Below are 25,221 nucleotides of genomic sequence, written 5' to 3'. Positions count from 1 at the left end.
GATGGAGGTGAGGGTCTGGATGAACTGCATCTCATCCACATCTTGCACCTCTGCCCTTGAATCCCACCCTTCCAATGGCAACAAAGATAGAGCTCCCCCCCCCACCTCACTCTTCACTTCCACCCAACCAATCTGCAGATACAGCGCATCATCCTCTGCCGTTGCGCCATTTAAACTCAGACCCCACCACCAGGGATATATTTCTCACCCACCCCTATCAGCAGTCTGCAGAGACCATTCCCTCCACAATTCCCCTATTAGTTCCACACCCCCTTACAACCCACCTTCCACTCCCGGCATCTTCCCTTGCTACCGCAAGAGATGTAAAACCTGTGCCAACACCTCCCCCTCACCTCCAAAGGACCCCACATCCGACAGAGATTTTCCTGAACGTCCAAACACCTATCTACTGTGTCCATTGCTCTCGAAGTGGTCTCCTCTATATTGGAGAGACAAGATGCCAACTTGCAGAACATTTCAGAGAACATCTCTGGAACACACGCACTAAAGAACCCCACCACACTGTGGCTGACCACTTTAACTCCCCTTCCCAGTCCACCAAGGATATGCAAGTCCTGGGCCTCCTCCACCGCCAAATCCTAGCCACCCGACACCTGGAGGAAGAACATCTCATCCTCCGCCTTGGGATCCTCCAACCATACAGCACCAACATCGATTTCACCAGCTTCCTCATTTCCCCTTTCCCCACCCCGCCAGCAACTACCTATCACCTTCCCAGTTACTTTTCCCTCAGCCCCACCACTCCCAACCCATTTATCTCTCAATCCTCCCTGCAACCATTCCCCCCTGCCCACATTCCTGAAGAAGGGCTTAGGCCCGAAACGTTGATTCTCCTGCTCCTCAGATGCTGCCTAACCAGCTGTGCTTTTCCAGTGCTACATCTTTTGACTGCAGCTACAGTACAATTCTAATGATATAACATCTTCATGACATGAGGATATAATTTCACCAAAGATAGTACAGGGCAGATTTACTGTCAGAACTGAATTTTAGCAATTTAACAAGATTAGAGGGCTGGGATCTTCTTCAAATAAAGGAGGTTAAAGAGAGATTTAATTGAGCTATATAAAATTATACTGTGCCTAGACTAGACGTATTCCTGTTAGCGATAAATTGATTTTGAGGAGACAGATTTAAAACAGTTGGTAGAAGTATTAGAGAGAAATTTGGGAGACTTTTTCATTCAGGGGATGATGTGGTTGAGAGCTCAGTAGCTGAAAGGCTGGCAGAGGCAGGAATCCAGATCACATTTTAAATAAAATTTGGATATACACTTGAAGCCAGTAATCTGGAGTACAATAGAACAAGAACTGAGAAGTGGGATTAGGTCGGATAACTCTTTTAAAGCCGGATAAATAATGATGGGTGAAATGGAGTTTTTCCTGTGCTATAAATCTTTTATGTTTTTAAATTGCACAACATTAAAGTACCAATCACTAAACCATAGTTTACACTAAATATAATCCACACCGTTAAGACTCCAATAATTAAACAATAGCGACTATAAACCACAGAACAGTGAGAAAGGAATACAGTGTCTGTTTATAAAAGACTACAGAAGTGTTTGAAGCAGTGTCAGTGAAAATTAGTAGGGTGATGGAAGTGGTACACTGTCAGTGAAAGGGTAGTGAGTTGGATGAAATAAGAGGTAGGATTCTTCAGATGGCAAGACCATCCCAGCCACCAGAAGTCAGAGGAGAATGCACCCTGCTAATAGCAATGTTGTATGTAGGATTAATTGTCTTTAGTCAGAACATCCATCCCCTCACCTAAGGAAAATGCCTTCTTTGGAGAGCTACCAGTCAATATAATTGGTGGAAGCTCTCTAGTCCCAGCATTGACATGAGGAACGATAATCACTGCTTGGTCTACACATTTTTCCATGAGCCTAAGTGCTGGGTGTCCACCAGTAGAGCTGACTACTGAGAGTGGAGGCCAGGCCTAAGCTGGGTGGGAGGTGGTGGGGTCTTGTTTGAAAGTTTGGATGTAAAAAGAGTATCCAGAGGCAAGGGGAAGAACTTGGTGAGGTTGGGGCCCTGATTGGGAAGAGGGCCACTGATAGAAGTGCCCACTCCACCACCGAAGAACCAAACAGACTTAGCTACCAGGCTTCACTCGCTCATTCCTAATCTCCTGCCACCAGTCACAAAATTGTGGCTGGGTAAGAAGCAGTCCATATGTGGCCATTAGTTGGTCATGTAAACATATCAACTGGGTTTGCCCAATTCTTGACAGGTTGGGGTGGATGAGTGGAGTACACAGCAGTAGGGTTTTATCAATAAATGCTGGACCAACCAATGATGCCCACATCTAGTGAATAAATAGGTCTTGTCAGTGGTGGGAAAGGAGGTGATAAAAAATCCCAGCATGGTCTAAAGTGCCTGGTTCTCCTTCACCATTCACTGTGCTGACGGGGTTCACCAGGGTAAAGGGTGGCCAGCCCTGAAAACCTGCCCCGTCCTCTAATTAGTTCAACTGTGCCATTAAATATCTCAGAGAGTAAGGAGTTCAGGTTTTGGAGCACATCCACTGGTCACACATGGAGTTTGGGGCAAGCCAGGTGATCGAGGCCGATACACCATGAGGTAACAGACATGAGTAGTGAAGTCGGGGCATTTACTGTACCTTTAAGAGAGAGTAAATGCTGTTCTGAACTGAGAGCTAACAAGCGCCTGCGATAACTAGCTAGCAATCTTAGTGTGTACAGGAAAATTTGTAACATCTGGCTGTGAAATAGATACCTAAGTTGGTTGCTGTTTTGACAAAGATAATAACGGACAGATTTGCAGTCAGGACAGAATTTTAGCAACTTAAGAAGATTAGAAGATTCAAGTTTAACCAATCAGTTTAAATTATACCCCAGGATACTAAAAACCAATCAAGTTTGCATTTATTGTTTTGCCAACATCGAACCAATGAGATGATCTGATGTTGAGGATATAAAAACAGCAGGCAGTTTGAAAGTCAGACAGAGTAACTGCCACCAAGAGAGTAATTGACATCGAGAGAGAGAGACCCAAAAGATTGAAACATTCTCTATCAAAGGTACTTTTTTCATATGAAACATTTTCACAGTAAAAAGATGACCCAGGGAGATCTTCAGGTGAAAGAGGACAGGCAACGAAGACGAAAGCCACTAAATGTTTTTGAAATTAAGCTGATGTAATTTTACTAAGTGTTTTCCATTGGAACAGTATATTGTTATAGAGTTGGAGGCAGATAATAAACAGTTAAGAGAAAGGGGGGCTTAGAGTTATGAATAGTTGTTGTTTAATGTTCACTTTTAGAGTTAAAGAATAAATTGATTATTTTCTTTAAATAGTGGAATTTGGGAGTTCTCTATCACTCATATTTTAAAAGATTACAAGGTGAGCTGAGCTTTTCTGGGTGCTTGGTTTAATTAACAGAAGGGTTCACCACTATGTCATAACACATGGCTGCCCAACAAATTAACAAGGTGCTTAAAATGGATAATGGCCTGAAGATAGGCCACTGCATACAGACACCATCACCATCAACACAAGTTTCACTCAAAATGGTCTGTAGGCACTTAGGTAGCACAGGGTGTTGTCACCCTGTTGACATTGTGATGAAGGGAGAATCTTTCAAACACAATTGGGGGGCCACCTGAGCACATGGAAGGTAATTGCTGGCAACAGAGGCTGACTCATAAGTTACTGGATCAGTGACATTAAGGAGTTACACAGGAAGGATAAAGTTCTGGCCATGAGAAGCACAGACAAGGCGACATTGGATCTGCTTTTAAAGTCAAAGCAAACTTCAGATAATCAAGAAAGAATGTTGCAGAGATCACAAAGTTACATAATATAGTGCAGCACTGCACACCCCATTCTCTGAAGTACTCAAAGACATCGTGGCTTTGATAATCTTCGCCTCTGGCTTCTTCCAAGGATCAGCTGTATACATAAATGATGCCTCAGAAATTTTGTAGGTCACTGACATCATTTTTACAAAGGTTGGGAAGCTACATACAATTTCAGCTCCTTAACTGAATTCCCTGGGCACAGGTGTTACAAACTCGTTCGGAACCACTAGTTTATAAAGGAAAAGCTATTCTCATTTTAGCAAAAGACAACTAAGCCACAAAATTTCACATTTTTCTTAAACTAAAACACAAACGCGCTTGTATATAGAGCAAATTAAATAAAGCAACTATAAGCATGTTACCTCTATAGTTTACAACTACACATGTTATGTACTCTGGTTAATTTCTTAATTCCCCAAGAATTCTCATATATTAATGCATGCCACAGTCGACTGGAAACTGCCCTTAATTTATCTTAGCTCCAGCTATTCTCACATGTAAAACTTTCATTTACCATGTCTTGACTGTGGATGCCTCAGCTCCTGGTTCTAGTTACTTTTCCAATACTTCCAAGCTAATTCAGCTGAGTTTAGTTTCTTTTCATAAGATTCTGTGGAGGACCTCTGCAGACTCTTCCATCAGTTTTAAACTAGGCAATCTTCCAGCTTCTGTTTCCTCACAAAATTCAAACAAAATTCAAACTGAAATTAAGCCTCGTTCACTTACACATCATGAATAAAGAAGTTAGGCTTTACAGTGCAAATCTATCTAACTCTCATTTATTTTGTATGACACTTAGTGAGCCACAAATAACACATGAGATACAACACGCAATGGACCCTATCGGCTAGCACCTCGATAAGTTGAAAGCAAGAAAATGTTTAGGTTCTTAGGTTTAGCTTTAAGTTGGGACTGAGAAATCTGAGACAGAAACAACTGTGCTAAACTTTAAAAAAGGATAATTACATGAGCATGAGAGCAGAGTTGGAGTTGGCTGTAGTGCACAGGTAAAGAGGTTTAACAGAAAAGACAGTTGATGAACAATGGCAAACATTTAAAATAAGTTAATCACTCAGAACAAAGTTAAATCCCAGTGAGAAAGGAGGATTCCAGACAGTGGGTAAAATGACAATGGTTAACAAAGAAAGTACCAAATTGAAAGGAAAAACATACAATAAGGCAAAGCTTAGTGGCAAATCAGAAGATTGGGAAAGTTTTAAAAGGCAACAAAAGTTCACCAAAAATAAAATTAAGAGGGAGAAAATAAAAATAAAAGGACAACTAGGAAGTAATATAAGAAGTGACAGAAAAAGCTTCTTTTAACATATAAAAAGGAAGAGGGAGGTCAAAGTGAACACAAGAACCTTAGCAAACATGGCTACGGAAATAACAATGGGGAGCCAGGAAACGGCAGAGGAGTTAAAAAAATACTTTGCATTAGTCTTTATGGTAAAGGTTACTAACACCATTACAGAAAATATTAAATAATCAAGGGGTTAACAGTGAGGAAGAAATAAATACAATAACTATCACTAGAGAGAAAGTACTGAATGGTAAGGTCCTGGGGAGTGTTGCTGAAAAGACAGACCTTAGAATGCCTTGAAAGTGGAGTCACATGTAGATAGAATGGTGAAGAAGGCGTTTAGTATGCTTGCCTTTATTGGTTGGTGCTTATAGGAGTTGGTAGGTCATGTTACGGCTGTACCGGTCATTGATTTGGCCACTTTTGGAATACTGTGTGCAATTCTGGTCTCCCTCCTATCGGAAGGATGTTGTGAAACCTGAAAGGGTTCAGAAAAGATTTACAAAAATGTTGCCATGGTTGGAGGGTTTGAATAATAGGGTGAGTGCGAATAGACTGGGGCTATTTTCCCTGGAGTGTTGGAGACAGAGGGGTGACCTTTTAGAGACTTATAAAATCATGAGAGGCATGGATAGGGAAATTAGACAAGGACTTTGCCTAGGAATGGGGGAGTCCAAAACTAGAGGGCTTAGGTTTAAGGTAAGAGGGGCAAGATTTAAAAGGGACCTAAGTATCCAAGTTTTCACACAGAGGGTGGTACATTTGTGGAATGAGCTGCCAGAGGAAGTGGTGGATGCTGATACAATTAGAACATTTAAAAGGTATCTGGCTGGGTATATGAGGGATATGGGTGAAATGCTAGCAAATAGGGCTAGATTTATTTAGGATTTCTGGTCAGCCTGGACAAGTTGGACCAAAGGTTCCATTTATGTGCTGTCTATTTCCATGACTCTATAACTGTATGACTGAGTAAACTAATAGGGTTAACACCAATAGGATTGGCTGGACCTGATGGTTGTATCTTATGATTTTAAAGAAAGTAGCTACAGGGATAATAGATGCACTGGCAGCAAGCTTCGAGACACCCTTAGGTTAGCAAGAGTCTCAGAGGATCAGAAAACTGCCAATGTAACAGACGGTATTCAAAAAGGGAGGGGGACAAAAAACAGGTCAGTCAACCTAACACCTGTTATTGGGGAAACGTTAAATCTATTGTAAAGAATGTAAAGCAGACCAGTTAGAAACACCATGTAATCAAGCAGAGTCAACATGATATAATGGAGGGGAAATCATCTATGATAAATTTATTACAGTTCTGACAGGGGGTAACAAGCAGAGTAGATAAAGAAGAACCAATAGCTGCAATAAACTTGGATTTTCTAAAGGACCATTCATAGGCCACTTAACAAAATAAGAGCCTGGTATTGAGGGTAGATTATTATAATGGATCAGGGTTAGCTAGTTCATAGAAAAGAGAGGGTAGGGATTAAGGGGCATTCTCAGGATGGTATACAATAGTGGCTGAAATGTTTGATTTCTATTTCTATATTGTGTTAAGAAGGGGAGACAGGGTCATAGTTTAATTTTAGACTTGTTCTGTAAGTGGTACTGGAATGTCTGGAGTTGGTTAATACATGCATTTTTAATAAGGAGTTACAGTCTTGGAGTAAACTTGAGATGAGTAATTCAGTTCATTAAAAAGAAAGGTGACACCAAAGAAACAGAGAGAAACAAGTTATTTCAGATGTATGCAGGTTCAGTGAGAGCAAAAGATGCTGTTAATGTAGCAAACTCCAAAGCATTAGGGCTATAGAGAAGGTCCTGAGTGCCTCTAAAAAATCCAGAAACAGAAAACTATGGAAGGAAATTGTTTGGAAAACCTATATGCTGGTTCTAAAAGTGCTTTGAAGTCAGTAAAAACAAAGCTCCAGAAATAAATTATCCGCATGCCAACCAAACAGTGAACTTTAAAGAGAAAATGGGGGGGGACCCTGTACTGATAAAAACCAAAAGAAATGCAGATGGTGTAAATCAGAAACAAAAACAGAAATTGCTGGAAAAGATCAGCAGGTCCAGCAGCGTGTGTGAACAGAACTCAGAGTTAATGTTTCAAGCTGTGTGACCCTTCCTCAGACCCTGTACTAGTGTTTGAGTATTTATGAAGGTGGTGTTGAGGGTAAAAGCACTGAAGTTTTATTGCTGATATTTTCAATGAGACCACTTCAACTAGCAATTTTGTCTTTATTCCCCTTTTATGAGAAATAAACTTTGACATTCTTTTTTTAAAAATACACTGGTAGCCTCTGGTGAAGTAAACAAGACCATCAAAGCAAACAAATAAAAACAAGATTTAAGGTTTATCAAGCCAGCACTCCCTCCAGAATCGGACAGGTTCAGTATTACCATCTGCTGGAATCCTAAAAGATCACGACAGGAGTGAAGTGCTAAGTTGTTAAATAGAGTGACAATTATGGACTGCTTAGTACTGGGAAGTGTTGAGCTTCTTGAGGATCTTTTACATAAGTGGCGAATATTCCATCACACTCCTGACTTGGAGATAAGACCATAAGACCATAAGACATAGGAGCAGAAGTAAGGCCATTCGGCCCATCGAGTCCACTCCGCCGTTCAATCATGGCTGATGGGCATTTCAACTCCACTTACCCGCATTCTCCTCGTAGCCCTTAATTCCTTGTGACATCAAGAATTTATCAATTTCTGCCTTGAAAACATTTAGCGTCCTGGCCTCCACTGCACTCTGCGGCAATGAATTCCACAGGCCCACCACTCTCTGGCTGAAGAAATGTCTCCACATTTCTGTTCTGAATTTACCCCCTCTAATTCTAAGGCTGTGTCCACGGGTCTCCTCGCCTAATGGAAACAATTTACTAGCGTCCACCCTTTCCAAGCCATGTATTATCTTGTAAGTTTCTATTAGATCTCCCCTGAATCTTCTAAACTCCAATGAATTCAATCTCAGGATCCTCAGCCGTTCCTCATATGTTAGACCTACCATTCCAGGAATCATCCGTGTGAATCTCCGCTGGACATGATCCAGTGCCAGTGTGTCCTTCCTGAGGTGTGGGGACCAAAACTGGACACAGTGCTCCAAATGGGGCCTAACCAGAGCTTTATAAGTCTCAGTAGCACAATAGTGCTTTTATATTCCAACCCCCTTGAGATAATTGACAACATTGCATTAGCTTTCTTAATCACGGACTCAACCTGCATGTTTACCTTTAGAGAATCCTCAACTGACACTCCCAGACCCCTCTGTACTTTGGCTTTATGAATTTTCTCACCATTTAGAAAGTAGTCCATGCTTGTATTCTTTTTTCCAAAGTGCAAGACCTCGCATTTGCTCACATTGAATTCCATCAGCCATTTCCTGGACCAATCCTTCAAACTGTCTAGATCCTTCTGCAGCCTCCCCACTTCCTCAATACTACCTGCCTGTCCACCTAACTTTGTATCATCGGCAAGCTTTGCTAGAATGCCCCCAGTCCCTTCATCCAGATCATTAATATATAATGTGAACAGCTGCGGCCCCAACACTGAACCCTGCGGGACACCGCTTGTCACCTGCTGCCATTCCGAAAAAGAACCTTTTATCCCAACTCTCTGCCTTCTGTCAGACAGCCAATCCTCAATCCATACCAGTAGCTCACCTCGAACACCATGGGCCCTCACCTTGCTCAGCAGCCTCCCATGTGGCACCTTATCAAAGGCCTTTTGGAAGTCTAGGTAGACCACATCCAGTGGGTTTCCCTGGTCTAACCTACTTGTCACCTCTTCAAAGAACTCCAACAAGTTTGTCAGGTACAACCTCCCCTTACTAAATCCATGTTGACTTGTTCTAATCCGACCCTGGAGATCACCAGGAGGTCTGGAGATGAGTTAGCCACTGCAGAATTCCCAGCCATCTCACAACCTTCTCATGTGGCCAGAGTATTTATGGGGCTGTTACTGTTCAGTTTATGGTCTATGGTAATCTTCAAGATGTTAATAATGGAGTTTCATGAATGGTATTCCATTCAACATCAAGGGGTGGTGGTTAGATTGTCACTTGTTGGAGAAGGTCATCGGAAAACAATTATACGTTGCAAGATGAATTTCTTGTTGGTCATTATCTGGCAATCATTTGACACAAATATGGCACTTATCAACCTAAACCTGAATATTTTAAATGTCTTGCTGTAAATGGACACTGTCAGTTTCAGTATCTGAAGAATGGTGAATGGTGTTGAATATTGTGTGACCATCCCCACTTCAGATCTTATAATGCAAAGGTGCTTGCTGATGAAGCAGCTAAATATAGTTGTGCCCAGGACCTTACCCTAAGGAACTCTTGTCCTGGAGTACCACTCACCACTTACCACTGAGGATGACATGTCTCAGCCATTTGTACTGATGTGCTGGCCACCTTCAGGAGCTTGAAAGACTGATGAGAACAAATTACTTATCAAATTTGGATCAAATCAGTTTAACTCAATTGGCAGTAATTGTATTTGGCCCAACTGTCAAATGGTCTCAGTATCTCAATGAGTAGGGAAGCTGACGACCTCAGGAGGACACCAAGATTGGCCATCCATTTGGCACTTAGAACATAGGACTGTACAGCACAAGAATGGGCCCTTCAGCCCACAATGTTGTGCCGAACATGACGCCAAATTAAACTAGTCCATTCTGCCTGCCCTTGGTCCATATCCCTGTATTCCTTGCACATTCACTTCTGGCTGAAGATGAGCTCAAATGCTTCAGCTCTGTTTTTGTACCGATGTGCTGGTGTCCCCCAAGAATTTGAAAGACTGATGAGAACGAATTATTCAGCTATTTTGGATAAAATCAGTGGAATCCAATCAATGTATTGTACACAATTAGTCAGGTTGTCAAATAATTACTGTTTTTTAGGGGAGGAGTGCAGAATTAATTTAATATTTTCTATAAATTGCTAGTTAAGAGGTAGAACACAATTAGAAATAAACTACTAGAAATGCACATTAATCATCCAAAGATTATACTTCCATGTCAAAGTCAAGCATCTATTCACAAATAATACAGGAACAGTATGTTAGATCTAACCATCTGAAAACCAAAATGTCCTAATCTTGGGCATTTTTAAAAGTCATCGTACGTGAATTTTAATTTTATTAAATTAATAAAATACTTTAATTTCTTGTTCAACTACATACCACAACAACAGGGACTAGTCATCAGCTTATACACTTGTCTTTTCTCAGGATCCGACCTTTGACCCCACCTGACTATGAATAAAATGCCCAACTTGACCCATCCAAACCACTCAACCCAAAAGTTGGCAAGATCTGAAATCCAGCATAGATCCACTTCCAAGGTTGCTGGCATCGAGACATTGTGTCTGCAGTGCATTTGAGTTTAAACATATCAAATCTCCCAAATATAAGCATACTTTATATCAATCATTTATTTTACATTATTTATTTAGATTATTTCATTAAACAGTGGCACTAATATCAATATAACTTGATTAAAGAAAGTAAACCCTGAATATGACCATAAGACCAAAGGACATGGGAATGGAATTTAACCATTTGGCCTATTGAGTCTGCTCCACCATTCGATCATGGCCGATATATTTCTCGACCCCATTTTCTAACATTTCCTTGGTTACCCTCAATCCTCTTAGCAATCAAGAACCAATCTATCTCTGTCTTAACTACACTCAATGATTTAGCTTCCACTGCCCTCTGTGGCAATTAGTTCCACAGATTATCCAGCCTCTGGCTGAAGAAATTCCTCCCTATCTCAGTTCTAAAGGGTCGTCCCTTCATTCTGAGGCTGTGCCCTTGGGTCCTAATCTCTCCTAGTAGGGAAACACCTTCTGCACGTCCACTATATCCAGGTTTCTCAGTATTCTGTACGTTTCAATCAGATACCCCATCATCTTCTAAACTGCATTGGGTACAGATCCAATCACACCTCGTCTGACGAGCCTTTCATCCCCAGGATCATTCTTGTAAACCTCCTCTGGACAATCTCCAACTTCAGCACATCTTTCCTTAGATACAAGACTCAAAATTGCTCACAATATTCCCAGTGCAGTCTGACCAGAGCCTTACAGCAGCAGTATATTCCTAGTCCTCTTGCAAGCAAGTTTGCATTGTGGCTCAGTTATGCTTGCTGGAAGCAACATACATTCATACTCAGGGACGCATTCTCTGTGAACAAAAGGAATATGTTCAAGCTTTACACCTTTTCTGAATTTACTGAGAGCTTGGGAAGTCTATTGTTTTCTCCATGATAATGCTTTGGCTAATCAGCAGCTTTTTCTCCTGTTGTGTAAATTATGATCATTTGTAATTTAACACTTTGGTGTTTCTCCTGATAAGTGTAAGACAAAAAGATTTGGCAACATGCCACTCTATTCAGTAATATTTTCTAAATCAATATAAATAATGCTTCAACATTATAAAGCAACATTTTAAAAATTGCTATTCAACTATTACCTTGGCGTGAGCAGGCCCTCTTTCATTCAGGAGCTTGTACTGGGGCTGGATTCTGTTGAAACGGGCTAACTCATTCACCAGGCACATTGGGGTTTTCTCTTTGGGGTTTGCCATGTTATCCTGGAAAGAAACTGCAATCGACACATTTAAGAAAATATACCATATCATAATGCAGAGCTGCGAAGTAAATAAATACCTACTTCACAACTAAAATGTGACTCGGTTTCACATTACTTTGATTTAATGTCTATAGTGAACTTTGTGTAAGCCCCATCTAGAACAACATGACCATGAAAGCTGGTGGATTGTTGTAAAAACCTAATTGGCAACATTTATCCACTTCAAGGGAGGGATGCAGGTACTCCTACCTCCAGTTATACTCTATGCAGTTGACTCCAGTTGCCCTCAGGTATGGACAATAAATACCTCTTTGATATTGTTGCTCACATTCAAGAGCAAATACGAGGAAACCACCAGTAAAATAACTTAAAGTAATTGTAAACACTAGAATTGTATATACATTTTCTTTGAAAAGTAGAAAGCATTGTATTCTCAGATTCTTTGCTCTAAATTATTAATCAAAATCCAGGATATGAAAATAACAAAATAATATTTGTTAAGGTGAATGAGATTTTTTTCCTTCAATTATGATGATTTCACAAATAATTTTTAAATGATACAACACAATATTACATTGTTTTAAGATCAATAGCTACATCGCTAATGTTATTGGACTGGTAATGGACTAATACTCCAAAAACAAGTTCAAATTCCACTATGGCAACTGGGAGAATTTAATTTCAATTAATCAATAAATCTGGAGTACAAAATAAATGCTCAGTCTTAATACTGATATCATGAAACTACTAGATTGCCATAAAACCAAGTTACTGAAAACCATTCACTAGCTTGGAAGAATGCAGCTTCAATAATGTTCAAGAATGAAGAGAGACGAGCCCCCTTAATTGACACCCTATTTACCACCTCAAATATAGATACTCTCCATCACCAGTGGCTAGTGGCTGAATCATGTACCATCCATAAGATGCACTCCAACAACTTGCCAAGTTTCCTTTGACAGCAGCTTCCTAACTTCTGCAGCAGCTCTTTTCAAACCCATCACATCTATCATCATCAAAATCAAAGGCTAACAGGCCTCTGAGAACTCCACAATCCATGAATACTCTTCCAAATCATGTAACTTGCAAATGTATTGTCATTCCTTCATTGTTGTTGTTTTAAATTGTACATCTTTCTCTCTGACAGAACAGTGAGTGCACCTACACCAACATGGCTGCAGTGGTTCCTAAATGCAATCAGTCACCAATTTCTGAAAGGAAATTTGGGATGGAAAATAAAAGTTAGACTTGCCAAAGATGCTCACATCCAATTAATAAAGAAAAGAAAATGTAAATCTATCAATATTAGGATCTCCCCATCAAAATATATGCATGGACTACATTTTTTTTATTTTAACTAATGCCTCAGTTGTCAGGGTCAGAGATATTTATAGTAGTCTGGGTTGCAGATAAATGAGTTTTGAACATACATCCTCAAACAGGTTCAGCAACTTGACATTTGATTACTATTATAATTCGATTTCTCTATGACTAAAAGTTTGTAAAGTCAGGTGATCACCTAAATTGTTTCCAAATTTGTACCTTAATCTGGAAAGATTAGCTCTGCAGTCATTCATACCAAAAGCTGATTCTACACTCCCTTGACATTCAAACACTTTCACAGGGGCATATCGTAATGTAAGAATAACCAGGAATGTGAACTTGACTAGATTGTTTCTTTCTCGAAAGTAGGTTCATTGACAACAAAACATTGGCCCAGAAATTCTGATCACAGTAAGAATAGTTCATTTGATGGTAATTCTTTTTAAGATTACCCACTTATGTGTTGGCAATTTTTAGGCCTAACTTTCAAGTTTGGGTATCCCAAATGATTCCATCAGAAGATACAGGGGAAAAATACACACAGCACAGCAGACCAAGTCACGCTCACTTTTTTTGTAACACTTATAAGTAATGGCAGGTGGGTGAGGTAAGTCATGTGCCGTGGGTAAGGGTAGGGTAGCAGGTGGATGAAGTGGCTTCATAGCCAGCTGGCTGAGGTAGGTAGGGGCGAGGAGGTTGAAGAACCAGGACACTAAATAAATGGAGGAATTGGATCCAGGTGGGATGCTGTCAGGTTTGCAGGTAGGGTGGGGAGTTGTGTCAAGATGGGTCTGCAGGGGATTGGATGGGTAGGTGATGCTGAGTCTGGACAATCAGGTCAAGGGAATAAGGGGTTTGAGGGGTTTGCCTTGAGGGGTGGGGGTAAGCAGGGAGGAGTTAGGGAGGGTTGATGTTGGCCCTAGAGTATGTGAGATCATATCCAACAGGGTCAGGTCCAGGCTAGGTGCTACATTGTTGGACAGGCCAGTGGTGAATTGGTTGCTCAAATTACTAGGGATTCCAGATCCCCGGGAATTGCTGATCAGGATTTTCAATCTCCTGGGCCATTCACTCAGAGTTAGCTGCATTGGGAATGTCACATAGTTCCAACCTGTGACTCCAGCCTATGCTGCAGAAATAACTATCTGGCCCGCAGAATATCTAGATCATATCTTTCACTTTCTTATCCAATCCCTATATCCCTTGAAATGAAGGTAAGATTATCCTTACTTAGTTTATCCATCCAGAAAGACAATACAAATTGTTCCCTCCAGAACAACTATTCAATGATTCTAAGTTTCTCACCTTCACCATTTTGCTCAGAAACTCGTTTAATGCACTTTGTGAAAAAATTCCAGACCTCAGTCCTAAGTTTCCATTTACAAAGTGTGATGTGCCCTTCTTATACTACTGCAGTTCATTTGAAGTAATGTTCAAAATCTCTCTTTATTTTTATTTAGAAGTATTTAAGATGGTAATCACTTCTCAGTCATACACTTTCAAGCTTGAAAAAATGTTTCTCCAGTATTTCATTTTTGTTCAGTCCTCTGACAACACATATATTAACTTTGCATCTCATCTATGAACTGCAGCTAAATCTTCAATCATGTAATTAGAACTGAGTGCAGTAATTAAGATCCAGAGAGCGCGATATATAGTTGAAGCATAACCTCCTCTTAGCTATATTTTACTATATGAATACATTTTCCAGTGTTCAACTTGCTTTGTTGGTCATTACTCCAAACATATTGGTTTTGTTGAGTAGTGAGACAATTGAAACTCCTGGATTGTTCAGTGCCATTCATAGATATTGCAACACCATTTATGATGTTTAATCTTGAAGGGCAGAAATGCCTAAGTATTGTTGTTTCTTTAATCATTTTATAATCACCTCCATTAACATTGTAATATATTCCTTTTGTCATTTAATCGTGCCTGCTTTTCACTCTAAAAGACCTTTCTCTCATTCTGTCCTTCACTCCTAAGAAGCTTTGTATTTGCTCAAAGTGTGTCATATCTGTAGCAGGTTCCAGTTTTAACAAAAAGGTAATAAACCAGAAACCTTAACTACTACTAACCTCAGAGATGGTAAACATTTCTAGTATTTCCTATTAGTATGGTCAGAACGTTTTTTGATCTCCAAGGTTACAATAAGAGAGATACCCAAGCCACATAATCTAAACATAAACATTACCATATGAGTGGTTAATTGACTGGGCATGACAACCAAGTTCCTCTAATTGATTTCAGTGTCTAAGGAACACAACTTCCCATGGTACCATTCAGACAACTCTATCAAATTTTTATTTAGGTATTTGTCAGATTTACTCAAATTTGCTGTTGTAAATCAGATCCCATTGCTCCTTTAATTATAAAACTGACAGATGTTCCAACAATTCTACCAGCAAAAAATTCAGAAATATGGTCGATGACTTCAACAGTAACAGAAAAAGTGTTGGCAGTACTGCTATGAGATTCTGTATCTGCCCTGAGAAGATTGTGGATCTCTTCATTACTTCCCAAGTAAAGCGTGTTAACAAATGCATTGTTCTGCTTCACAGGTTTTGAAAATGCCAACCGGGCCCAATAAACTTTTGTCTTGTTGTCCAAAAACTGCAGACACAGGCCCTTCGTATGATATTGACAGATATTCTTGATTTCCTGAATGGATTCCCTTTTGTCAAATAATCATTTTTGTTCTCCTTTAAGTGAGTTGGAGTGGAACACTGAATATGCTTGCTGTAGTTAGACATTCTTACAAGTTATAAAACATTTTTAAGAAAGCTTCCAATCAACTACAGATTTGAGCTCCAATCTATTCTTCCTTAATGATGATCAATAAAATGCCAACTTTCATAGCTCACAATGTTTATTGAATAAAATGGACTAGCAGGCAACATTCTAATGCATTGAGACTTAGCAAGTACTATACACTTTAAAATCTACTCTATAATATAAACAAGACATTGAAGTACAACTCTCATACAATGGGTTGGACTTTCAAATGGATCAGGATCAGGTTCATTTGCGAGTAAATGTGCTGCTGGTTCCATGTTTGTTCTCCACCATGATGCCAACCCTTAGTCGTTTTCAAAGAAGCCAATTAATATTAACCCTCCTGGGCAAACTCAGGTTTTCAGTCATAAGGGCTCTGTGGCATAGTGGCAGTATCTGTATCTCTGGGTCGGGAGGCATGGGTTCAACTCTCACCTGCATTAGAGATGTATCATAAAACATCCGAATAATTAGATTAGAAATACCGAGATTTTCAGTTTAGCTTGGACCAGGTGGACTTAAATTGGGAGTGGGGTTTGGAGACATGAAGAAACACAGAGAGAACCCCACTGCAAGACCAGAACAAGATCTCTAATTTTTGGCTCTCTCATGGAGTAAGTGTCCCAGATTTATGGCTATGCAGCCAGAAAAGTAAACTTACCTTCCCTTTCTCCCCTCTTTTCATTTTCAGATGGGTAACTCCCCCTCACACTTGGGACTGCTGATCCTGAAGTGCTGGCAGACCTTCTACTTACTGATCCTCCAGGATAGGGAGCCTGCCCTCTATCTGTGAGGGGATGGCACCCATGACCACTTCCACTGAGAAGGATAAGGGCAGCTGATACATGTGAACATCACCTGCAAGTTTCCCTCAAAATCACTCACCATCCTTACTTGGAAATATATCACCACTCCTTCATTGTTACTTTTTCAAAATCCTGGAATTCCCTCTAAAACGGCATTGTGAATTAACCTACACTACATGGACTACAGCAGTTCAAGAAGGCAGCTCACCAGTAGCTTTTCAGGACAACTAGGGATGGGAAATACATGCTGGCTAACCAGCAACGCCCATGTCCCACAAGAAAGCAAAATGCATGCCCATCCTTGCCATTAATTGGCCTGGCCCTTTAAAATATTCCACAGGGACATCTGGAACACATCATTAAGGTGAACTGGCTGTTTGCGACTGAAAATCCTAGCCAATTTTTCACTATCTTTTGTTAGAAAGAATGCATAGTTGATATTTTAATCATTTAATTACTTTAAAATATACAAAGGCTGTCGGTTTTTATTGAAATTAAGTGTTGAAATACGTAACATAGCCATCAAAATCCACATTCTCTGAACAGTAAAGTATATCAAATTGGATATTTTGAATTGAAAACTCAATCACTTAAGTACAACTCACTGAAATTTTGGCTCCACATAAACTGTTTTATTCCCTATGATGCCAGTAGATGGCACAGTATTACCACACTACCCCACAATACACTACTACGTGTTCAATAGCCTATGATCAGCTACTTTAAATCTTCTGCCCGCAATTGAGAGTCAACCACCATGCCATAGTTTGAGGCATCAGTCCATTTAAATTCAATATGACCTAGCCTTAACAAAACCATTGTCAAAGTCCATGAAAGTCTTAAGTGCCAATTTATACTATTTCTTGGAATTCTTTCCAATAATTTGCCCAATGTGATGAGTATGAGGACCAGGCTTCAGGTGACAAGGAGAGCATGCTGATCCTGCCAGCAAGACATTTAAATAAAACATCCGAAGAGTCCCTCGCAATACTCAGCCTGACTGACTGCCTGGTAGGTGCAGATGTTTTGGGCAGAAGGTTGTAACTGATGGTAACAGTCCCAGGCACTTACTGAATATACAGACTCACTGTCTGACCTCTCCACAGCCAAAAATGTTATTCACACTCTGGGAAACAAGGGGCGGGTGGGAGAAGTCATCTCTAATGTTTTTATGAGATAGCAAGGCTGTTCTCAGTCTTTGCCAGAAGGTGAAAGCCATTGACCAGGGTTTGGGATAAAACATCCAAAATGTACAAAACAGGAAGTGATCAGGAATATGAGACAGTAGTATGCGTAATTATGCAATCAATTGGGGGCAGAGTTGAGAGATGAAATGTTACAGGAGTAGTTATTCAAAATCTGATTTTTTAAAAATTAGCAACAAGTAATTTTGTAAAACGTATATAGTGCTTTTAATGTAACAAAACACTCCAAGGTGCTTCAAAGAGGCAATATAAACCTAAATATGACACCAAGGGATAAGAAAATATTAGGTCAGATCACCAGAAGCTTAGTCAAGGTTTTAAAGTGCCTAAAGGGGAAAACTGAAGAGGAGACAGAAAGGTGCAGGAATCTGCTACCTGGTTCCGCATATCCTTCAGGCTATCTCATCATTTAGAAAAACCTAGATTAATCAAAGACATTTAACAGATTTGTTACAGCAATATCATGTCTGGCAACTAGATTGAATTTTTTTGAGAAGTTAACAAGATAGCACATTTGATGTCATCGACATGAATTTTACAAATTGGTCACAACCTATAGGAACGAAGGAAAAATGACAGTTTAGTTCGAAAATTGCCTCAGCAACAGTAATCAAAGGGTCAACCAGTGTGTTATTGACTGGAAGGCTATTTTCAGTGCGGTTTTGTAAGGCTTAGTTCTGGGTCCCTTGCTGTTCATGTATATTTATTTAGAATCAAACCCAAGAGATATCAATTAAAATGTTTGCTAATGGTATAATAATTGGTATGTTATGGGGAAAATATCAATGGTGGACATTTGGGGAAAAATTGGCAAATGAAATTCTATCTGGGGAGATGTAAGGGAATGCATCGAGGTGGGCAAACATGGCAAGGGAATACTGAGTAAATGTAGGAATACAAGAAATGCAATGGAAAAGAGGGATCCCTGGAGTGTATGGAACAAATCCTTCAAGGAAGCAGGATTGGAAGATAATTTGCAGATGGACCCGACAGAGAACATTTGATACAGGGGTATAATTTAAAGGTCCGACATTGCAATGTTTCCTGTACTTATGAACAGTTATTTTATATTGTCCTGCATTGTTTTCCAACTCATGCACAAATTGACTTGTGAACAGACTCAAGAATGGAACCAATTTTCAATCCAGGGACTTCTGTAGTCAAGAAGACATATAGGACATTTTACTTTACTGTTTATGGCCTATAGTATAAGAGCAGGGACATTATATGAGAATCATATAAAACACTGATTCTATCACAGATGGAGTACTGCACATAGTTCTGGTCACAGAAAGAGCATCAACAAAATAGAGGTGATTTACAAGGGTACTGCCTTGGCTGGGAAATTGACTGCATTTGTTTGCCTTGTGAAAGAGGAGGCCAAGGACAGATTCAACTGAGAAAATTAAAACCTTGTGGGGCCTACAGCAGACAGAAAGCAGATCAATCCATTTCCTGGGCATTCGGGTGTATAATAACTGATTGAAAGATTAAGGGGAAGTTGAGGGGTAATATTTTCGTAGAGTTAGTGATGGGCTTCTGAAATGGTGGCACGGTCACCATATTTAAAAACACAGATATATAACTGAGGTGTTGTAACCTATGGACTCTGAAAAATAATTAGCATGTGAGATTAGAGTGCACGGCACTTTTTCAGCCAGTATGAGCTGAGTTGCATCATTTTTACCATAAAACGTCCCTTCAACTAATTCCAAGCATCAAAAATCAGACAAGATAATCTAAGTGTGATGAGAACAACTCCAGAAAGCATGCAAAAATATATTGCATTCACAGGCAGTGGGACATCAACATGACAAAACCTTCAAAACAAATACAAGTCTCTACCCTACACCTACCATTGGCAGACACATTCCTCTCCTTATCTTTTGCTCAGTCTCTTGAATTTGTTGTTTCTTTTTACACCTCCAGTTACATTCTGTTCCTCTCATCACTCTTCTTCCCCTACCTACAGACAGTGGCCAGCTACAATATTAGTCTATGAAAAAGCACAACATCAGATTCTCTAAACACAATCTTAGTTTAAGTGTTATACACACAGCATATATTTACAGCCTTTCTAGATTAAAATATAAAACAGGGTAACTTTACTGGTACACATTTTTGTGAGCTCTGCACACTAATCGTCCAAATTTAAATTGAAAGCCATGTAAGCAAACTGGGAGAAAGTGAGGGGGACTGTAGATGCTGGAGATCATAGTTGAGAGTGTGTTGCTGGGGAAGCACAGCAGGTCAGGCAGCATCCAAGGAGCAGGAGAATAGACATTTCGGGCATAAGGAATAAGGCTTGTGGACCGCTTGTGGACTGAGAGATAAATGGGGGATGGGGGCGGGGAATGGGGTTGGGTGGGAGGTAGCTGGGAAAGTGATGAAGGTGAGTGGTCGGGAGGAAGTGATGGACGGGTCCGGAGGGCAGTGCCGAGTTGGAGGCTTGGGACTGGAAAAATGAGGGGGGGGATGGGAAATGGGGAAGCTTTTGAAATCCACATTTATCGTGTGTGGTTGCAGGGTCCCAAGGTGGAATATGAGGCGCTCCTCCTCCAGGCGTTGGGTGGTAACGGTTCGGCGGTGGAGGAGGCCCAGGACCTGTATGTCCTTGACGGAGTGGAAGGGAGAGTTGAAGCGTTCAGCGACGGGGCAGTGGGGTTGGTGGGTGCAGGTGTCCCAGAGATGTTCTCTGAAACAATCCGCAAGAAGGCGCCCTGTCTCCCCGATGTAGAGGAGACCACACCGGGGCAATCGGATGCAGTAGATGATATTGGTAGAGGTACAGGTAAGTTTTTGATGGATGTGAAATGATCCCTTGGGGCCTTGGATGGAGGTGAGGGGAGTTGGTGTGGGTGCAGGTTGAGGGGTGTGGACCTGACGAGGGAGTTGCAGAAGGAATGGTCTTTCTGGAACCCTGATATGAATGGAGAGGGAAATATATCTTTGGTGGTGGGGCCCGTTTCGAAGTGGTGGAAGGCGGAGGATGATGAGGTGTATGCAGAGGTTGGTGGATGGAAGGTGAGGACCAGGGGGATTCTGTCCTTGTTGCGTTGGAAGGGGTGAGGTTCATGACCGGTGGTGCGTGAAGTGGATGAGATATTCTGGAGGGCATCGTCAATCACGTGGGAAGGGAAGTTGTAATCATAGAAGAAGGAGGCCATCTGTGATTTTCTGAGGTGGAATTGGTTATCCTGGGAACAGTTGCGGTGAAGACAGAGGAATTGGGAATAAGGGATGGCGTTTTTACAGGAGTTAGGGTGGGAGGAGGTGTAGTCCAGGTAGCAGTGGGAATCGGTGGGCTTGTAGTAGATTCTTTGGTTAGTCGGTCACTGGAGACGGTGATGGAGAGGTGCAAGAAGGGGAGGGAGGTGTCTGAGAAAGTCCAGGTGAATTTGAGGTTGGGCTGGAAAGTGATGGTAAAGTTGATGAACTGTTCAACCTCCTTGTGGGAGCATGAGGCGGCGCCAGTACAGCCATTGATGTAGCGGAGGAACAGGTGAGGGGGCTACCTTCCCCCAACCCCACCCCCTCCCATTTATCTCTCAGCCCCCAGCCCACAAGCCTCATTCCTGATAAAGGGCTTATGCCCAAAATGTCGATTCTCCTGCTCCTCAGATGCTGCTTGACCTGCTGTGCTTTTCCAGTAACACACTCTCAACATATAAGCAAACTGCCCAGTTCAGTTTTGCAGATTAGACTAAAAGTGGGCAGACACCCAAGAGCTGGCTCCTGAGCGGCGTGTTGTTGTTGCTCCATTTCCACCTGCAGCTGCTTTGCAGGGAATGGAATGGGAGAAAGCGAGGACTGCAGATGCTGGAGACCAGAGTTGAAAAATGTGGTGCTGGAAAAACACAGCAGGCCAGGCAGCATCTGAGGAGCAGGAGAATCGACGTTTCGGGCATAAGCCCTTCTTCAGGAATGAGGCTGGTGTGCCAAGTGGGCTGAGATAAACGGTAGGCGGGAGGGAATTTGGGGGAGGGGCGCTGGGAATACGATAGGTGGAAGGAGGTGAGGGTGAGGGTGATAGGCCGGTGAGGGGGTGGGGGCGGAGAGGTCGGGAAGAAGATTGCAGGTCAAGAGGGCGGTACTGAATCCGGGGGTTGAGACTGAGATAAGATGGGGGGAGGGGAAATGAGGAAACTGGAGAAATCTACATTCATCCCGTGCGGTTGGAGCGTTCCTAGGCGGAAGATGAGGCGCTCTTCCTCCAGGCGTCGTGTTGCCATGGTCTGGCGATGGAGGAGGCCAAGGACCTGTATGTCCTTGGCGGAGTGGGAGGGGGAGTTAAAGTGTTCAGCCACAGGGCATTTGGGTTGGTTGGTGCAGGTGTCCCAGAGGTGTTCCCTGAAACGTTCCGCAAGTAGGCGGCCTGTCTCTCCAACGTTGAGGAGACCACATCAGGTGCAACGGATGCAGTAAATGATGTGTGTGGAGGTGGAGGCGAATTTGCGACGGATATGGAAAGATCCATTGGGGCCTTGGAGGGAGGTGAGGGGGGAGGTGTGGGCTCTAGTCTTGCACTTCTTGCGGTTGCAGGGGAAGGTGCCGGGAGTGGAGGTTGAGTTGGTGGGGGGTGTGGACCTGATGAGGGAGTCGCGGAGGGAATGGTCTCTCTGGAATGTTGATAGGGGTGGGGAGGGAAATATATCCCTTGTGGTGGGATCTGTTTAGAGGTGGCGGAAATGACGAAGGATGATACGATGTATCCGGAGGTTGGTGGGGTGGAAGGTGAAGACCAGTGGGGTTCTGTCCTGGTGGTGATTGGAGGGGCAGGGTTCAAGGGCGGAGGTGCGGGAAGTGGAGGAGATGCAGTGGAGAGCATCGTCGACCATGTCAGAGGGGAAATTGCGGTCTTTGAAGAAGGAGGCCATTTGGGTTGTTCGGTAGTGGAATTGGTCCTCCTGGGAGCAGATGCGGCGAAGGAATTGGGAATACAGGGGGCAGGGTGGGAGGAGATGTAATCTAGGAATGTAATCTAGGGAATGGAATGGGACAGGCGAGGAACCTGTATGCTCTTATCAAAGGCACAAAGTCAGTCGTTCAGAATTTTCAAGGTGGGCTTCAGAGGTCTTCTGTGAACTTACTGTCCTCCCTTACACACACATACTCAGAAGCAGCAGTGCGTACTATCTACAAGATGCACTGCAGCAATTCACCAAGGCTCGTTAGAGAACACCTTCCAAACCCATGACAACTTCCTCTAGGGGACAAGGGCAGCAGTTTTATGGGAACACCACCACCTATAAGCTCTCCTTAAGCCACTCACCATTGTGACTTGAAAATATATCTTTGGTCCTTCAGTGTCACTGCGTCAAAGCCGTGGAACTCCCTCCCTAATGGCACTATGGGTTGGCCTACACCACACGGCCTGCAGCGGTTCAAGAAGGCAGCTCACAGCACATACTATGAATCAATACAAAATAGAACCTCTCTTTCTCTCTGCCTAATATTCAAACATACTGCCAAGTATACTTTCTCCCCCTTTCCATCCTTGAAACACACAGACTCTATACCTCTCTCACATATACACATACTCATGGGGAAGAGGATGGAGAGTATGTGTGAGAAACAGAGAGAGTGTGTGTGAGAAGGATGGGGTAAGTGTGTGATAGGGTGACAGGGAGGGAGAGTGATGTGAAAGATGGAGGGAAAGTATGCATGAGAGATGGAGAGAGTGAAAGAAAGGGAGGGTGGATGAGGTTTTCTTTTTTCTTTGACCGTTGCCTACTTTGATGCAGCGGATCAGCACAGCTACTGTTATCAATCTAATCTTCCCAACTGTATCTAGTTCTGGCCTCTGGCCTCTCATTCTGTAGGTCATAAAATCTCAATTTAGGAAATGGTTTAGCAATTAACTCATCTGGTAGCTTGTGTTAAACTGCTAAGAAAAAGATTTCTGACCCTTAAAATAAAAATCACTTTCACAGAACAGAAAACCTGAAATCCGTTTACCTCTGCTTTATAATCCAAGTTCACAGCTAACAATGTATCATCAACTTTCATCACAACATCCAAAGGACTGCAGCAGTTCATGAAGGCAGATCACCACTCCCTTCTGGACAGCAAATACAGATGTGCAGATGTGGAATAAATACTATCCTAGCCCACTAACAATAAACAAATGAAATAACGATTTTCAAATTGCAGTATTTGGAGAACCCAGTGATTCTAGCACAACACAAAAGTACCTTTACATGTTAAAGAAAAGTACCTAAAATCTCTAAACTACCACTGCCTTTCCTTTAAAGAAAGCTTGGCCTTGCCATTAGCTGTGTCATAAGAAAATTTGATAAATTCAATATTTGAGTCCATGAGGCAGGTACTCTAGGAGTGTTTCATATTCCAGAATAGGCATTGTGCTTTGCACTGTTTTCTTGTTGAGATGAACATTAAAGAGCAAGTGAAATGGCTTGTCATTCTGGCAGAATAAAATCAAACGATTGAAAAAGCCTTTATCTAAGACTATCCTGTAAAAGCCTGTCTTGTGACAGGAAGGGTGGAGGAGGGATAGGCGAAAGGAGAGTATAAACACATGGTCTATCATGTGATGAAATAGTTCTTTGACAAATATACTTTGAAAACCAACTTTCATACTGATATTTTATTTATCATGTTTATCATTTTCTTTTCCAAACATTTCCCCAAGTAGAACTAGCCTACCAATTATCACAGAACAAACAATGTATTTATTAGATCACTGAAAATAAGTCTTTAAAACCATCTTGGTCAAATATTTCACTTGAGAGATTAATGAATTTTGTTTGCTTTTGTAGAATGCTTAATGGACTATTAGATTTGCTACTTTACATTAATACCACTGAAATAATTCTACTAGATTCCACAAAGGAAATTAGATATAGAACTATAAAATGAAAACATGATATCTATACAATGCATAAAATAAATAGCAACACTTTCAGGGCAGCTGACTGATGTGAGCTAAACTAACAGAACCGATAGATCAATGACTAGATAAATCACGAAGGAAATTTACACATATCAACGTAATATCAGAGAGAATTAGTTCCCTTGATTGAAATTACTATTTCATACACTGAACCATATTAATTTTACATCCATATTCCATGATGGGCAACTGTACGCCTTGATTATCAATCAGAATTAGAAACTGTCAGAGGCACTGTGCAACTGACAAAATTTCAAATTAATTTCAAAAACAAAGTTGGTCTACATTGAGGGGATGAAGTTACAGGAGGTTATACAATAATTTATCAGAGGTAGAGTCATAGAGCAGCACAGAAATAGACTGTTCAGTCTAACTCGTACATGCCAACCAGATATCCTAAATTAGTCTAGTTCCATTTGTCAGCATTTGGCCCTTATCCCTCTAA

General features: G+C 41.4%; 1 protein-coding gene across 3 annotated transcripts in view; it reads right to left on the bottom strand.

Moving 5' to 3' along the window:
* stau2 (staufen double-stranded RNA binding protein 2) overlaps positions 1-25,221 on the bottom strand; it is a 364,821-nt gene that overhangs the window by 311,572 nt on the left and 28,028 nt on the right. For all 3 annotated transcript variants that reach the window (XR_011960736.1, XM_072571389.1, XM_072571390.1), the window contains exon 3: positions 11,636-11,766. Coding sequence is in view for 2 of the 3 variants with exons in the window: in XM_072571389.1 (XP_072427490.1) it covers positions 11,636-11,766 (131 nt within the window). In the remaining variant the exon portion in view is untranslated. The remainder of the gene's footprint in view (positions 1-11,635; positions 11,767-25,221) is intronic.

This window comes from Chiloscyllium punctatum, chromosome 5 (assembly GCF_047496795.1).
Source record: "Chiloscyllium punctatum isolate Juve2018m chromosome 5, sChiPun1.3, whole genome shotgun sequence".
Classification (NCBI taxonomy): Eukaryota; Metazoa; Chordata; class Chondrichthyes; order Orectolobiformes; family Hemiscylliidae; genus Chiloscyllium; species Chiloscyllium punctatum.
Note: the sequence above shows the minus strand (reverse complement) of the source record. Positions and strands in the feature narration are given on the sequence as shown.